At 39.2% G+C, this 17,618-nt stretch overlaps 1 protein-coding gene across 4 annotated transcripts in view; it reads left to right on the forward strand.

Annotated features, from left to right (window-relative positions):
- The window catches only part of LPGAT1 (lysophosphatidylglycerol acyltransferase 1), a 67,997-nt gene extending 53,146 nt beyond the window's left edge, over nt 1–14,851 (forward strand). For all 4 annotated transcript variants that reach the window (XM_080586308.1, XM_080586309.1, XM_080586311.1 and 1 more), the window contains 2 exons: nt 4,773–4,879; nt 9,067–14,851. In XM_080586308.1, the coding sequence (XP_080442434.1) occupies nt 4,773–4,879; nt 9,067–9,218 (259 nt within the window). In that variant the 3' untranslated portion in view covers nt 9,219–14,851. The remainder of the gene's footprint in view (nt 1–4,772; nt 4,880–9,066) is intronic.
- The last annotated feature ends 2,767 nt before the right edge of the window (nt 14,852–17,618 follow it).

Below are 17,618 nucleotides of genomic sequence, written 5' to 3' on the forward strand. Positions count from 1 at the left end.
GGTGGTATCTATGAACTTCAGAATTTTCATACAGAATTAGCGGTGGTTTCTCCAATAAGGGCTGTTTAAAAGGATTAATTGTTCCTGAGAATGCCACATTTCTGAAAATTATTTGTTAGCTTTTGAGAAAAGAGGAGGTGTAATGTATCTTGAAGTGTATCATTTAAATTGTTCTGCAGTTGTAGATTTTAAGATAATTATCCTCGTTCTGTCTTCCTGTGCTTTGCCATTCCTTTCTCTACTGCACAGTTTTACAAAGGTATTCTGGCTAGTTCTTTTTCCACAAAATTCCTCTTGCTCTTCTGCCTCTCCAGGTGTAAAAATACTTGTTTTAGTTGGTTTGCAGTCTTCATATATCTATTGGCACGTGCAGATACTGCTGGCGTTAGTGATAAATCTGTCAGTTCAAGGTGGGCTTCTGCCTTCTCTTTGGTTTTACTCTTTCCTCTGTGACTGAAAGCAAACCCCTTCCCATCTGGAGGGGATGGAGGCTTGGCATGGCTGCAGGCGCTGTGCAGTGTCGTGGCAGGTGAGAGCACTGCTCGTAGGCTGCTGCTTGGGATGAAGGAGTCACTTCTGAAGGGTATGGAGTCACTTCCGAGGGGCATGTGCTGTTCAAATGTGGGACAGCCACCTTTCAAGTCTTGCATTCTTGTTGCATGGATCATTTTAGATGTGAGGAACAGAAGAATGCAGATTAAACTGACTAAAAATAATTCTGTACGTATCCTTTGCTTCTGCGTCACAGGGTAGGGAGGAATCTAGCAAGAGTTCTAGCATTCATTTCGTTACGTGTACTGCTGCACATGCTTCATCACGAGCTTGAAGTGCGGCAGTCAGATGGGGTAGGCACTCAGAGTAAGTTTCCTTTATTAAAACTAAACCCAAGGACAGTAAAATACAATTTTTTTTCAGCGCTTCAGAAGTGGATGGCCCCAGCTTCCCTGTGAGCCATTCTTTTGTTAACTTTGGGACTGAAGTTACAGTAACTGACAATGAGGTATGAAGAGCAAAATGTTCACATGTGGTGGGCTGGGGCTCTTCCAGAGTATGTTTGGTCCTTGTGAGGGCAATATTAATGCTTTATAATTGGTGGCAAAACAATTTTTGTGGTAGGCTTGTGAGTGCGCGCATGTAATGCAACAGGGCTTTGAGAAAACAATGCTGCACGCAGCAAGAAGAGTGTAGGTTGTTGTTTATCACGGTAGTGCTAACAAGATGAGGCTGATTAGCTGTTGTGTGTTTTGGAAACCAGAAAAAACATCCGCTCACAGCGTCACTTACAAAATACCCTCCCCTCTTCCGGGCTTGTTACAACCAGGCAGTCCCTGACTTTGGGGAGAGCCGGGGAAATCCCTGCAGAGGGACAAGCGCAGTGTGCTCTGCTTCCAGCTGTGGGGCTGGGCGGTCGGATGCCAGCTCTAACGCTGCCTCAGGGTGCAGGCCCGCAGGTGCTGTGGAGAGGCTGCTGGGCCGGTGCCTCAGATGTTACCTCAAGAAACCAACAGGTTCAGATGGTTGTGTTGAACCAGTTCTTGAAAACGTTTTATTGTTTATCTGATATTCTGAAAGAGGATCGCTTATTTATTTGCCCAAATATGCATTGCTCTCTTGCTGTATGTCTGGTGAAAGCTTTATGACCGTTGGTTTCACTTGCAGTCTCGCAGATGGAAAAAAGCTTTTCTGTTTGCTGAATCTCAAAGAAAAATGCTAAAATAAATACTTTTCCTTGTTCAGTCTGGGAAGTATTCTGAAAACTTTATAGAATGAAATTGTGCCTGAGCTGAAGTGAGGATCTCTCCAGAGTTCCGGCAAGAAGAAGCTGCTTTCTTCGGTTCATGTTTCATGGGTGAGGGAGTTACACATGTAGGAGTCTGTATGTGTACACACCTCTTTGTATGCTGAGAGAGAAGGACGTACAAAATGTTTGTTCTAGTCTTCATCATGGATGTAATTACTGACTTCCATCACGGTGCAGCCTTGCTGCCATTGCCGCTTCCAGTGCCTCAGGTCACAGCCAGTGGCAGCACGGTCATTACTGGGGTTTGCCACCACCCTTTATGGTACTGAAGCAGCAGTGCCCTTGATAAGAAATGAAAGAATTTCCATTCTGCTTGACTTTCCTGGTCAAGTCATCTTACCTGGTGCTATTAATTTCTGTGTTTGCCACATCAGGAATGAGATGTTTGTATTTTCATGCAGGATGAGGCCAGTGTTGCTCAAAAACTGGCAGGATTCAGGTGCCCGAGAGACTCCAGAGGTGTCAGATACTAAGTATTGACCCACTGTTCCCTGTCAGCACAGTTCTGTATGTCGATACATTTTATTTTCTTGAGGAGTTCCTCCTTTCTTGGCATTCCTGATGCTGGAAGCACAGCAGTGGGTTGGAGCCAAGCTGATGCTTAGGCTGTGACCACGTTGACCAGCGTTTGTGTATCATTGAAAAGACAGAACTGTTCCCAGAATCTTTGAACAGCAGAGCTGGCAGACCTCGCAGCTGATGCCTGGTGATGAACCTGTTCCAGTCAGTGTGGTGCTTTCATCCTTTGGTTTTGGATTGTCTCTGTAGAGTTCTGTAACATCAGGCTTCTCGGTTGCCTTTCCTGGACCCAATCTCCTTTTAGCCGTCTGATGAGCAGAGAATGAGGATAGCGGCAGTGAGTGTAGTTTCCAGTGTTTAAGGATTCTTTTAAACATTTCATCTCTAATTAAGTTCATACTCTGCATGTAAAATATAAACCTAGATAATCTAAAACTGTTTGAACGTACTTCTAAATACACTATCAGTTATCATTGATAACGTGACAGTCAATGTAGCATTATTGGGAAACCAGTTGTTTTCCACTCTACATTAATATTCATTGCAATTAATATTCATTCAAAAAGGGTGTGACTGTGATTGCCTCTTTAAAAGTTTGAGTAGAAGTTTGGGAGATTGGAGTATTCTGATACCGTATTGATTCATGCAAGAACCTGAATGGATTCAGGCATGAAACTGCTATGTTGCACTCCATTAGTCTCTCAAAATATTAGCATCCTTTATGCTACTTCGCTACTCCATTAAAGTGCCAGCTGATAAGTAGTTTCTAATGAATATCTTGTTAGCTCTTGTGATAACGTTTTCAGACTAGTGAGTACATTCTTGGAAAAACATCAGGCTTGATTAGGTCATTGAGTAGTCGGTCCATTCAGTAACTGACAAGTGGAGGTGAAGAATGCCTGCAGCTTACAGTGGAAAATGCATGTGAAGCCAGGTAATCCTAGACTTCTGTCCTGAGCCCACGCACGCATTCTGTTAGTTCTGAACCATCTTCAAACTTGCGTCAGCAAGCATCTGTCCTTCAAAAATATACTGTGAAACACAATATTCAGTTGCTGAGTCCTTTTATCTCTTCACACCAGATAGACAGAAGAGCGTAAAAATAGTGCTTGGCAACTTGGTTGTGTTTGTGGACAGGGAGTCAGTCAGCCTTAATGTTAAACCCTCAATAGAAACGGTCCATCAGTGTGTTTTCACTCGACTTTACATGCAATACCATTTAATATTGATCTGTGGTATAGCATCTGGGCTTCAAGATGAGATAGTTCTTTACTACCTGTCTTTTTCATTTTCTTAATGTGCATGCTAAGGACTTGAGCTTACTACACTACCAACTGTCTTGTACTCTGGACAAAGACTTTTGGTACAAAGAACTCTGTGCTTTGAGAAAGGTGCAGGTAGAGCTGCTACAAAGGCTACAGAACTATCTGAGTTAACACTGACGCCATAGTGAGTAAATAAAATTGTTCACTTCTTTATAATGAAGTCTTCTCTATCTACCAAAGCACCATTGGTTTTTATTCATTCATTAGATCATTTTTTTGCTTCTTTTCCACTTATAGCTTATTTTGTCATGTGTAGAACTATGAAAGGAGGAGGTACAAACGACTTAGCAACAAAGCCAGGATGTTGAAAACAGGAACAGCAACAAAAGCATTCTTCAGACGTGTCCCTTATTTCTGTAGTCTGCCAGTATCTGCTCAGACGCTTCCCATGTGATAAAATTATCACTGCAAATTCTTTTCAGTATAATCAGTAAGACTGTGTTTAAAAACAAACAAATAAACAAAAACCCATAGCATAGATGACAAGGTAAATGGGAGCTCACCTGAGAAGAGAGACCTACAGTAAAGGTCTTACATTTCTGAGTGTAAATTTTTCAGGCTAGCCTGATACGCAGATCTCTTTTGTTGGCCTCCCTGTGAACCACAGCAGATATATAGCCTCTTGTATATATCAAAAGGCACTCACTCCACTGAGGAAATTTCACACTTACCGTAAGACTTGAAATTTTACTTTGAAAAAAATCCACTGAGGTATGGTGGGGTGTTTTGGGGGTTTCTCTCTGTATATATCTTAGTGAATTCTGTCATGGACATCTGATTTTTCTAAATAGCCTAGTACGTAATTCTTCCCTTGGGCTTTTAAAATACTGGTTCTTCAAAATTGTGGTTGAACTTTCTCAGTATTTTGTATTTGATGGTTTCAGTGAATGAATGTCATTGCTTCTTGATTGGTAATTTCTTTTAAGGATGGTAATACAGTGTGGTATTTTTCCATTAAAAATAAAACCACAACTTATTATCTTCTCTCAAATGCTGTACTATTGTATTTGATAGAAGCTAATAATGCCTATGTCTTCTGTGTGCATTGGGCTGGTAGTTTTGTTTTGTATTCTTAATACTCGTGGTCTGTGAAACAGAGAGAATGAATTATGTTTTTTCTTTGGTAGGATTTTTCCAATTAAAGACGTACCTGCAGAGCCTGAAGCTCTTACACACTGGCTATATCAACGATTCATTGAAAAGGAGGATCTCCTGACACATTTCTATGAAACAGGTAGGACGGTGTCTAGCTAAGAGAATTGTGCTTTATGTCTTTTTTTATAAGGATCTCAAAATGATTTAAGAAGTATATGTTTTTCACATCAATATAATACAAATAGATACTAACACTTTTTATGTGGCAAAAGAATGTATGCTAAGAAGTGATGTAGAAAACAGTTTGCCTGGCTGTGATTATCACTGGGTAGCATTTGGAAGCTGTCACAATTGAAACAGAGCTAAGGAAATCCCCTTGTTTCATCAGTAACATATAGTTCAGCTGGGAAACTTGCTGCCAAAGGGGAATAACTTAACAAGATTCAAAGAGGTAGTGAATGTTTACATGCACCCGTAAAAAGTATTCAGAGTTTAAGTTTGGAGGGGATATAATATCTTCAGGGTTTAAAAATGAGCAAGTTCTTGAAAAAAAGAGAATAAATAAAGCTCTTATGTGAGGCAGGTTTTGTTTTATCGTAGTTACCTTATATAGCATCTTCCTCAGGCACTTGTACAAACAGAAAAAAAATGGCCAAGGTAGTCTGTAGGCGTAATCCAAAATCGTAGCTCTCTTCTGTTTCCAGCTAAGTTGAACAGAAAGATGCTCTGATTGGAAGGATCTGTAAGAACAATAAAGCATAATGCCTTTGGAGTCCTTGTCTGCCTGCAGCCCTCTGCTGTGAGCACTGGTCTCCTTGCCATGACATACTCTGGGTCACTTCTATCATAACATACTTTCAGTGTTAATAGATCAGAGAGATCTAAATAGATTTGGGCCATTAATAACATTACTGAAGGGATACTGGCAAATAATGTGATTTAAAATACCAGGTAAATGCTTAACTGGGGAGGTGTTTCCCCAAGGCTCTTTTTTTTTTTTTTTCCATCCAGTTAATGGCTGTGGGCGTGCTTTCAGAGCACAGACCAGAGGAACTTATTACAATAAAAAAGAAATTCCAGAGAGTAAAAAATACAGTTTTGTTTAAACATACAGGAAAGGAAGTTTGTCAAACAGACTGAGTAGAAAGACTCCAGATGAAATAATGCAATGTGTTTTTGAAGAAAAATAAATCCCTTAGTGATTACAACAACTGCTGAGGAAAAATACAGTCTGTTGAATCAACTGAGTTTAATATTCCAGAGTGACTAATCAAAGATGTTACTTCTGTTAGATGATTTACTGCAATAACTGTTTTGATTCCATTTTGAGTGCTTAATTTATCAATTCTACTGCTTAAAATGATTGCTTAATTGAATTCGTTAGCAACCCAGCGTTGTACTGTGCTGTATGAAATACTGCTGTCATTCAACCAGAATTGATAGCCAAAGTCAGACTCTGCTGTGTAACTTGCATCCAGATGCATATATTAGACAAATAACTTTGTGAATCTGCCTAAAAGTATAGTCAATAGGATGTAAGGAATTGTTGTTATTGAGACATTATTTCACGAATACTATTCCAATAACATGGTCATGCCTAAAAACCTAACTAGACCAGAATTTCAAACAGTATAATGAATATAATCAGACATACTCCTTGGAATGTGCTTCAAAAATAGGATGATTGGTTGTAATTTACTGGGTAATGAGCATGAATTAATAAGGCGCTATAAATGTAAATGCTATGACACAGAACCTTATTAGGCATAAATTAGCATAATTTAAAGTTACTACTAATTAAGCCAGTTGAGAACTTACTTGCATTTGCTTTTGTTGTCGTGGTTTACTGCAAACGTGCTATTGCAGTTTTTGGAAAACCCCACCAGTCCCAAGGACTAATATGAAGGGAATCCCTGAAGCTGCCCGGCAACTTGCTTTTTAGGCTTTTTTAGGGGCGCGTTGCATTGTCTCAAGTTAGTGCATTTTTAAGACGTGGGGATGTGGCAGCATTTTGACTTTGTAATACATGCTGCTTGAGAACTTGTCTGAGTTCGTAAGGTTTACTTCAGGTAGTAACTTTCATTATGAAATTAAAATATTTTTATTTGGTGAACTATTTGTTTTAAGCCCGAGTAACATTTAAGGCTACTTGAAATGTCAAGAGCTTGTTACTGGTATATATAATATATAATTATATATAAATATATAATATATAATCTCTTATCATCAATAGGAATACATTCTTTTGGAGTATTTTTATTTGGGAAGAAGAAGAATCTGTGCCTAAAACACTTTTTCCCTTTTTGCAGTATTGCTAACTAGTAAGGACTTCAATTGATCTAGGGAAAACCTGTAATATTTGATGTCTTTAAAAGAAAAGTCTTAAAATTTGAAGATGAATTCTTCATTCTGTCCCATTCTTTCTTATAGGTACATTTTACAAATTTCATTTATGAAATTAAAACTATTTACAGTAAATGTCTGTAGGTATGAACAACACAAATATTCCTAGCAGTTAATGGAAAACTTATATTGGCAATTGCATGATTTCTCTTGAGTGGGATAACCTTGAATAAAGCAGTTACACAAATGGGATTACTTAGCACTTGGAGACTAGTTTTAAAACAAAAAACACTGGAAACGAATAATTGTATACTGAAGACATCACACTCCTTGTTCATTCTGATCATAAGCCAACTGATCTGATGTAACTAAAAAAAGTAAGCAATGTCATCCTACAGGGCAGCAGGAGGGTATTTTCAGTAGTGGTACAGAAATACTTTTTCCACTGTACCAGATCTGAAACCTCATCTGGAAATTCTGCATATAGATCTGTCAAGAAACATGAGTTGAACGGGGAAGAGGGGAAGGTAATAGGTGCTAAGATGACAGAGGGGAAGGAGGAGTTGTTTCTGGGAAGGACAACTGAAAGTGCTCGTCTAGCAAAGTGAAGGATCGTTTTCCCTGTAAGACACAAGTTGGCTTGGGAGAGGAGGAAGGGGAAGAGGCAGTTGCTGTCAGGTCTGAGGAGCAAGGAGTTATTTAAACCAAAGGTCAGTGTTGGTACAGAAAAACAGATGAGCCATGGAAGAAGAAATGTAGTGTAGAGTGGGCAAATAAGAGATCAGCAGTGAGAATTACTGGTGAATAAACGGTGTGGCAAATCTGCCCATGTGTGAAAATATGTGTCAATGAGAGGAGGATGGGACTCATCAAGATTTTTTTAAATGTGAGATCATTCATACAAAAAGAAAAGCTTTGTCTTAAGTACTTGATTGCCATTCCTCCAATGATTGCAAATGTGAAGCACAGAGATAAGTTACTGATGGTATCTAATTGCCCAAATTGTGTGGTTTCTAAGATTCAAAATTGACGATGCTGTATCTGTTCTGTTTGAATCATTCATCTCTTGTTCTTCTCTGAGTAGCTGGGACTCTATAATGCTGTAGCAAGAACGTCTTCATCTAGTATATTTAGTTTTTGTATCCACTGTAAATAATTAACCAAAAAAAAGTGGTTCATATCATCTAGGTTTTGTGCATCTCAGCAACATGTAACACAAATAATTTAATATACAGAAGTAAATATATGCAAACAGTGTGCTTATGATCATAAAGTTCTGGTGTATTTGGACACAGTTTAGTGTTGTAAGTCATAAAAAGTCAAAATAGGGAAAAATGTATTTTTAAATTGTCAGCTGTAACTCCTGCCAATCTTTCTCATACAAACAGACATCTCAAAAGTTATTTCTAGAAAACAGAGTAGCAAATCAGAGCACTTCCTTAGTCTGTGTGACCTGACTGGCTAATGAATGTTCAAACAACATATAAAAATTATTGTAAGGGGAAAAAAAAGTATATATACATATTATATATATATGTGGTTTTGTGTATATCTTCATATTCAAGAGGAAATTTGAGAGTTTAGTTGCTCACAGTATACCAAATCATTACCAAACAGCTGCGAAGCTTTATGCAGCATCCATTCAGTTTGATCATATGGACACTAACGCAACTATAAAAATAACCCAGAAGACTTTAGTTGTCAGTCAGATCTCCTTGCAAAGGTTGAATACTGTCAAGATGGTTGCTTTTAAGGAAAGTTTAAGTTTATATCCAAATGAAATGCATGTTACTCTTAATAATAAAACTTATTTTATTTTCTCGAAGATGACTGGTAATAGTGGAGATTATTTTGAAAATGTACAGCATAATACAAAACTAACCAATACATTGTTGTGGGTCAGGTAGCAATGGTAAAGACTAATGCATTAAGCCTGTCATTCCTGCTGTGAAAGCATTACCTGTGTGTTCTTTTCTTTTTCAGGAGCTTTCCCTCCACTGCAGGGTCAAACAAAAGCTGTTTCTCGGGCGATGACCCTCAGTAATCTGTGGCTAGTTGGCATACAATCACTTGCATTTTTGTCAGGCGGTATGTGGTACTGCATCTTACAGTATTTTTATCATTGCCTATTTTAAAAGTCGAATGGGACCTGAGGACACAGGGGGAATCCAGGCTCTTGCAAATGAATATCATATTGTATGTGCAAATGTGAATATACAAGAGTAAAGGAAAATACTGGATGGACTCTTACCTCTCTCTGGGGAAATTTTAAACTCCACTGAAAGTGAAGATCAGTAACATAGTGACCTGATGATGTATTATTTTAAGAATTGTCTGTATTTTTAAAAAGTGTATACTCTCACCCACACTTAAGCAAATTCAGCATTTGGACAAAAGGTGCAATCGTACAACCACCGTAGAAGAATGTCTGCGACAAGAAAACTGTCACTGCAAGTATTTCTTGGCATTGTAGTTAGAGCTCAGAAAATTCAGCAACTTGTCTCTTCAGTAGTGTGTACAGCATTGGTGTGGTAGAGATTCCTCATTTGCACAAACTTGTACTTTATTGCAGCTCATTGTGCTGGAGTCTGAGATACTCTGCGGAGCTGATGGCGGTAACTTTGAGGCTACCCAGTCAGCAGCTGTTGTATTAGACACGTTGATCTAAAACCAGGACCCAAGCAAGGTTCAGCGTCAGGTGTGCTTTGTGAGGAATCAGTCCTCAAAAAAAGCATTGCAGCATCATAATGTGATTAAAAGTTACCCACATGTGATGAATCAGCCCATCCCTGCTGTGGTTTTACCATCAGCCGTCCGAATTCTGTGTGCTACCAGTATCTCGTATTAGGAGGAAACTTGGAGAATATTAAAGTCTTAAAGTCACTTGGTCTGTTTCCCCGTTGTGTTCAGAATGCATCCCATTGATCATTATCACTTTTCAAAATGCACTTTTAAAGGTGAAAATACAGTGAAGGAAAGACACACATCTTAGGGAGTAGGAGAAAGCTTTATCTGTCATGCATTGGAAGCCAGAGCAATTCTAGCTGTTTCTGAAGGTCTGCTGGTGCTGCTGGTGATTTTTAGCCACCTTTGTATTTTGTATACTGCGGTCCCACCAAGGTGACCTTTGAGTGGTTTCTAGAGGCCTTTTTCTCCCTGCTAGTTGCAACAGTGCTAAATATACTTGTGGGAGAGTTTAAATAATTCAATGCCAACCATCTTAATGTTTTGCTAAGGAATAATAGAAGGAAAACTAGTTTCTTAAAAAGAAAAAAAAATAGGTATAATAGCTGTCATAAATTATAAAAAGATACTACTGCAAAAACAAAAGGTACGCAAAATATTCTGAGTAACTACATGGAGGGCAGTACTAATTAGCTCACCAGTGTGCTAGAAATCACGGTGGAAGAATGAGTTGAATTTAAAGGCAAGCTGGAACAGAAGTTCCAGTCCCGTTTTCAGATGTGTAATACAGGATACTTCTGAAAAGGTGTCTATGATGTACGGGCTTACTTCTGGCAGGTCTAGTTGGTATTGTGTTTATGTGATTATACACAGATTTGAAAGAGCTGTTCCTAAAATAAAATTAATCTCTCTAAATACTAGCAGGATAGCCAGAACTTCATACTCTAATTTTACTGAGAACATAGTAAGCCCTCAGTAGTTTTGGCTCTGAATCAGCAATATTGATCCCCCCCCTTCTCTCTCTCTCTCCTGCTACAGGAATCAGTAGGTGGTGTGCTGAATTTAAATAAATAAATAAATAATAAAATTTAAAGTGTTTCCTCTGGGGGTCAGGAAGAGGGGAGCGAAGAGCATACTAAAATGAGGCAATGCTGATTCTCCTGGTTTAATTGAAAGATTGTCAAATCTTGTCAAATATGCCACCTCTTATCTCTCCCCAAAAGCAGTAGTTTTATCCTAGTTGCAAAAAACTAGGATGGTTGCAAAATGCTAGACCATAGTAAGTTTCCCTGAACCCAGAGTCCCCTCATGGACTTAAAAGTACCTCTAGCTGACAGACAAAGGACAGTGTTTGCCTACAGCTTAATATTTTATTTAAGGTGTCTCTAAATCCCACCTATTTACACCCAGTCACACACCTGAATTCTAGTGTAACATAAAATCCACTTAAAAAGAGTTAAAAAGCCCTGAAGAGGGAGGCAGTCTTGGGAGTATACTTTTTTTTTCCTGTTGCTCTTGCTAAAGTACAGCTGGCAAAATGAATGTATTTAATCTGCCGTTTTACAGGCAGGTGCTGAGGCAGCCGGTGCCATTACTGTGTAAGTGGTTATGTCTGCAGCACGTGGGCATAAGTAGACTCTCAAAACTGCAAAATGCAGATGGTGAGCTAATTATTTCTGTCCTCCACCAGGTGGTTTGATCAGAACCGCAGAGATGCCCATGATACAGCTGGTTTTATTTTGAGCTAGGACGGACTAGAGTGATATAAAAAGGGAAGTTTATATAAGCAGATTGCACAGCAGTAACTTGCATCAGGAGGTTCTTTATAGACCCAGTAAACTCCATGTAAGATCATACTGTTTTTTCAAATGCAGTTTTTTGTTGTTGTTTTTTTTTTTCTTCCAGTGGATTACAGTCAATAGTGAGCGTTCACATGCTGCCTGAAGAAATTAGTAATGCGCAATAATGTTTCAGATAATCCTTTGATTTATCTGGTCCTGTGCATTTTCAGTTAGTTCCTTTATACTTCTTACTATTGCAAGACATTTGTTTGCAAGCACTGATTGTTGTTTTGATAGGGTGAGTACATAGTGTTAGGTCCTAGGCTTCTTTTCCTGCCTGCACTGGAAAATGTGAAGAGAGCCTGATGTTGTCTCTCTCTGCGGCTGAGTCACTGTAGATGACAGTGGAATGAAACTGTTGTTAACAAAACCCAAAGCACCCTCCCAGCACGAATTTGGATGCTACTTTGTTACAGAGAAGTTGTTCTATTAAGGGAAAAACATAAAATGTATACAATATCTGAGAGATTCTGTGCTAAAAATACCATGCTGGTGAAGACTGGAGCTTAGCAGGCTGGTTTGTAGAACATAAATTCCTGTTGGTTGCAGTTCGGTTCTGCCTGCTGGGAGTTGGCTGGTGGTGGAGTTGTAGCGAGCATTTTGCTGCAGCATCCGTGGGTTTCCTCTTCTGAAGAGCTCGCGATGCATTTTATAAAAGTGATGTTAATGAACCGTACAGTTGATCACAAAATGGTTAATTACTGTATCTTTGAATTTGTATTAGGAGAAATATTATGGAAGAATGTATAAAGTGACAGGATGAGAAAGGTAAAGAGAAATAATTGTTGCGCGCACAAGCGAGAAGATAGTTAAGTTTATTGTGAATAAAGACGTTTCTCTGCTGGGGTTGCACACAACATTTGTAAGTTTCTATGTTTAATTTTTCATAAACAGGTTAAAAGTGAAACAATGCAAGTCCTAATAGTTTAGCTCTTTGAGTCCCGTTATATGAAGAATATCTGCCCCTTCAAAAAGAGCAGTGTTTTTATTTCAGTGCCCTTTGAGTGTACCTTCCTTACAGATTCTCTTGTATTTTATGTATGGTTGTAGCAAGTATTTCAACAATGTCTCTTGCAGGAGGGACTTTTTTTTTTAAGTTGCTCTCATCAGATTTTGAGAAGAAAGATTGCAATTTACCTTGCTCACCAGAAAACTAAAAGCTTCCTTCTCCCTCTTACATGCTCAGCATCAAAAATAAGATGCATCTTACTGCATTAAGAATCCAGCAACCACTGTGGTACTGTTCATTATTCAGTTGTTTTGCAAATGATGTAATTGTTGTTTTTTTCCTGTCTGACATTGCCATAAAGTGCTGTTAACTTTTTCACTTGTTTGTACAAGTTAATACAGATATACCGATCACTGTGTGTGACAGGATTCAACTGCTCCACTTTGCCTTGTCATAAAATGTTGGGACCAAAGGTACTTAAAACTGGGATTTCCAAATCATGAGTCTGGGAATGGGTGCGTTCTGTGATAGTCAGCTGGAGGTTCGGTTGTTGATCTGATACAATCACACAAAGTAATTATACATCTGGGGTACTGTATTGTTTGGAAATAATGGAGCCATATGAAATAAAGGGTTATTTTGCAAAATTGCATATATGATAGCTTTTACACTTCTTTTTTTAAGAAAAGACAATTGGAAGAGCAAAATTGAAACCATACTCTGATTTTAAAAGTCTGCATACATTATGAACAGTTCTGAGCAACTTTATTTTTTCTGTGTAAAAACTGTAGACTACTTGGCTGTGATACAAACCAAGTCTTTAAAAGAATTCTATACATTTTAAAGCTAAATCTTTTATCATTGGATAATGAAGTAATCATACACTGAGCAACTGTCCTGTTAAAGTTAGTTCCTTTAAAGTTACTCTACAATATTGTTTGTTTTGTATGATAACAATTAGTTTTCTTGATACCATTTATTTTAGCCTCCAATTTTCTCCTTCCCTCCTGTGTTACTTGCATTTTGTTCTGTATGATAAAATGGATGCAGAAGCCTCTAGTGAGTCTCTGTGATTCTGCAAAGGGATGGTTGTGTTTGGATTTATTTTACTGAATTTATTTCATTGCATTTTTTACCAAGTCTTTCCAGCAGCCAAGATGTCTTTCACAAATGTAGAATACCAGAAGAAGCATTTCTCCACAGAGATTATTAGGTGTTTTTTCCCATTTTTTGTGTGTCGCAAAATAAAGTTGATTTTTTTTCAAGATTATTTCATGTGCTTCTAATCCTTAACAGCGGAGATGATTTTGTTTGAGGGTTGTATTTATTGTGGTTGTATCTAATAGATGCACAGTCTCCATTGTGCTTGCCACGAGCACTACAAATAGTAGGATAACACTTTAGTTCACCATACAGCGTGAGTGTTAATTTAAGTGATAATGTTGCTTGTAGAGCTCTCAGGAAGGATACAGAGAAATCCTTCTGTGCCAGAAGTGGTTTAAGGGGAGGAGCGGAGCAGTAGGGCAGAAGCAGCTTCTGCTGTCCTTGCCTGCTCAAGCACCTGCTGGAAACTTCTCCGGCACCAAGACCGCAGAGTTTCTGCGCAGGGCACTGCGTGGCAATGATTCCCCTTGAAGTCTGTGAGAGTTCAGGCAGCACCAACAGCAGGACCTGGGCCCCCATCATCCCTGGACTGCTGCCATCCAAGAAAGAAACGAATCCAACCTTTTTGTGAGCAAGGCTGTAATTGTTTTGTAGATGCATATATTTTTTTTTTTAACGGAGCAGTCTGCTTTTAAACAAGTTCAGCTAGGCAAAGCAATATAGAGCGGGACGGCACCCTTCGTTCTGTGGCCTGGGACAGCTCGCTAAGGATAGCTCTCAGAGTACCAAGAAAAGGAACTCCTTGGAGCACAGTAAGGCATCTCGCAAAACTGCGCAGTGGTTGTAGTTATGTCTACCTCTTTGTTTCCCTTCTGGGTTTCGTCCTGTTTTCCTGTGTGGTGTTTTTTGTGAGGGGTGGGGGGAATCGGGGAGGGAAAATTTGAAATCTAAATATAAGGCACTGGTGGGAGATCCACTGCTTACCAGCTGTGTTGTCATATTGAAAAAGCCATTGTTTTTAATTCCTGCCTAGTATGAAATGTTTTAAAAATCTTTCCTGCTGGAAAGAAAAATGTATTTTTAAAAAACATAAAAAATCCTTCTTTTGGCTATGAGAATGTCAGCTGTATGAGTTGTGACCATATCATGACATGCTGATCAGATATAAATAAATTTTTATCTCTCAGGACTCTATCTTGTATTTTTACTTTTCTGGTAACTGTCGTGCGGGTTTTTGCTTGTTTTGTTTTTGAAAATATTCTTAATTTCAGCTGAGGCAGCAAATAAAAAGGTATGTGAATGTCATGTCACATGCGCGTACGCCTGTGTACAAAGAAACATCTCTTGCTGATCCTAAAATAAAATCACCATGTGGAATGTATTCAGAGGCTTGCCAGTTCACAGCAAAGGGGAATTGCTGCAATTAGCTTCCACTTCCAGGTGCTTTTCTCCTTCCTTCCCTTCCTGCCTCTCTCCTTCCCTTCCATCCTCTCTGAGAGCTTTGGCTCCTGTGAAATGGTGCACTTAGCCTGTCTGGCATGCAGAGTGTGCGCGCACCTTTCCAGCCGATTTAAAAGCAGCCACCTTCTTACACAGAGGGTGCAGTAACAGCTCTGGCTGTAGAGTGATGCTCGTGGGGTACAGCAGTGTGCCCTGTGGGTAAAAACGGGCAGCTGAGGTGGTCAGGTGTGTTACATCTGTAGTCACTTTATTATTTTTTTTTAAATTTTGCGATCACAGTATCTCCGTTTTCTGGCAATAAATAAATAAATAAAAAGTTTATATTAATTTCTTTGTATAGATAGACTTCATTAATACCTACATTTTCAATGCATCCTTAGATTCTCTGGGCAATAAGGAAAAGTTCTCTTTGGTTGTCCTTTCAAGTGTCAGACTGGTTTTGTACTGAGTTAAGTGGCTGGTTTGATAAAAGACTGCATTTTGAAGAGAAATTTTCGGTTTGCAGTTAACTAGTATAATTCTCTGCAGATCAGTGATATACAATATATCTTCATAAATGAGATTAAATGAACATTTTTTATTCTATCAATTTGTTGTTTATGAGGATAAGTCATTGAGTAGTCCAAATCACTTTGTAAAATGTGTGTTTGACAGTAAGCATCGTAACAGAGGCAAAAGGAAGGTTATATATCTAGCCACGAGAGATCGTGGAAGAGTTCATCAGGAAGAGGAGTCATCCCAGGAGGCAGTGACAGCAGAAAGAATGGAGACATTGACAACCAATGACTGAATGCAAGTTTCCATTGTAACTAAATATAAATAAATAAAAGGGCAGACTTGGCTCTTTAGGTAGATAGGCCAAGTAGCAGCAGAGCGCGGTAGGATTTCTGTCTATGGCATTAATGGGACCATATGTTGAATATTGACTCAAAAGCAAGACAGAACAGAAAAGTTAATAAACCATTTTTTCTGCCCTATCTGTTTTCCTTTCTGGACTAGGTATGGCTGGCAGGCTGACTTGAGATAAAACATGCTGCCCACTCCCTTAGAAAATTTGTCTCCTCCTCCTCGGGATGCTCGCTGTTCCTTGCAGCTGCCTCTTTGCTGAAACTGCATGCTCCCTGCTCTGAGCAGTGGCTCTCTAACTTGTCTGCTTGCCACACCCTGGGGCCTTCTGAAGTTTTCTTTCCTTTTGCCCCAGTCTTGGTTTTAAGGAAGAATCACTCATTCCTCTTCATCCACTGGCTCCCCCTTCAGGAGACTCTATCAAACGAGATTAGAGGCTGAAACTTCAGATTCAGACGCGACGGTGTAAACGCTGCTGCCGAACTCCCGTCTGTCACATCCTCACCTCCCACCACCGTATCCAGACAGCTGACCTGGTTCCCTCTCCTTGCACGCATCTCCTTTAGCGAGGTGAGGGCGATAGGTACAGGAGCACTGGGAAACCCCAAACCTGCCACTACTGTTCTCTAAGGTGAAGTCGCTGGGTTTTCTTTTCCCTACAGGCTTTTTATACCCTTGAGAACGCTGAAGCTGTTGGTTGGTTGTATTCACGTAGTTGTTGTATTTTTTGGTTGTTTCGTTGGGTTTGGTGGGTTTTGGTTTTGTTTGTGTTTTGTTTGTTTTTGTTTTTCCTGCTGCTGTTGTGTTCCTTCATCTCTGTGTTTCTCTTAAGCTGACACGTGGGGATTGTGCTTGTCAGCAAGCACCTGAAGTGGAGAAACCCATACCTAGCAGACTGGGACTGTCCCTCTGCACTTGTGGCTTGAAGTGCACATGGTCATGGAGTTGTGCATCCTCTGAAAAAGAAAAGAGTGCTTTCCACTGGATGAGACAACTTCACTGCGGCAAACTTAAACTTGTGGAACAGAATTGTTGGCTCTGGGATTTGGTTTTATTTGTCCACTATTTTGACCAAATCCTCCCTGACAACTGGTTAAAAAATAAAAAATAAAAAGTGGAACATTGTTGTATGTGCAGTGCTCTGCTCTGTTACACCACAACCAGTGAATTATGGGGTCTACACTTGACAAGCACAAATTCAGAGACTTCAGAGTTGAACCTCACAGGCTATAATTAGGGTGGGGCTGTTTTTCCAGGAAGTTTTGTAGTCAAAACTGATGACAAAATATTAATATTATTTTAATTCATTGTCTCTAAATTCATTTAATGTCATTGCTTACAACTAAGCTCTATTTATTGCCCACAAGTCTGCAGTAATAGTTGCTGAAACAACATGGATTAACCAGTGCTGGATTAATCTCTGGCAAATAAATGTTCTCCTACTTCTGCTTATTCCAATACTGAGTATTGATTCCTGTGTCACTTGAAGCAGATGGATTTTGTTTCTCCAACCATTGCCTTCCAGTAATACTAATGAGGTTTGGTATGTGCTTTGTGTTTACACTATAGTTATTTAACCTTGAGAAAAGTAGTACGTTTTGTAGACAAGTAGGTATTTGCTAAGTGGACAGAAGAACACGCACGGGAGG

This window comes from Anser brachyrhynchus, assembly GCF_964034855.1.
Source record: "Anser brachyrhynchus genome assembly, chromosome: 3".
Taxonomy (NCBI): domain Eukaryota; kingdom Metazoa; phylum Chordata; class Aves; order Anseriformes; family Anatidae; genus Anser; species Anser brachyrhynchus.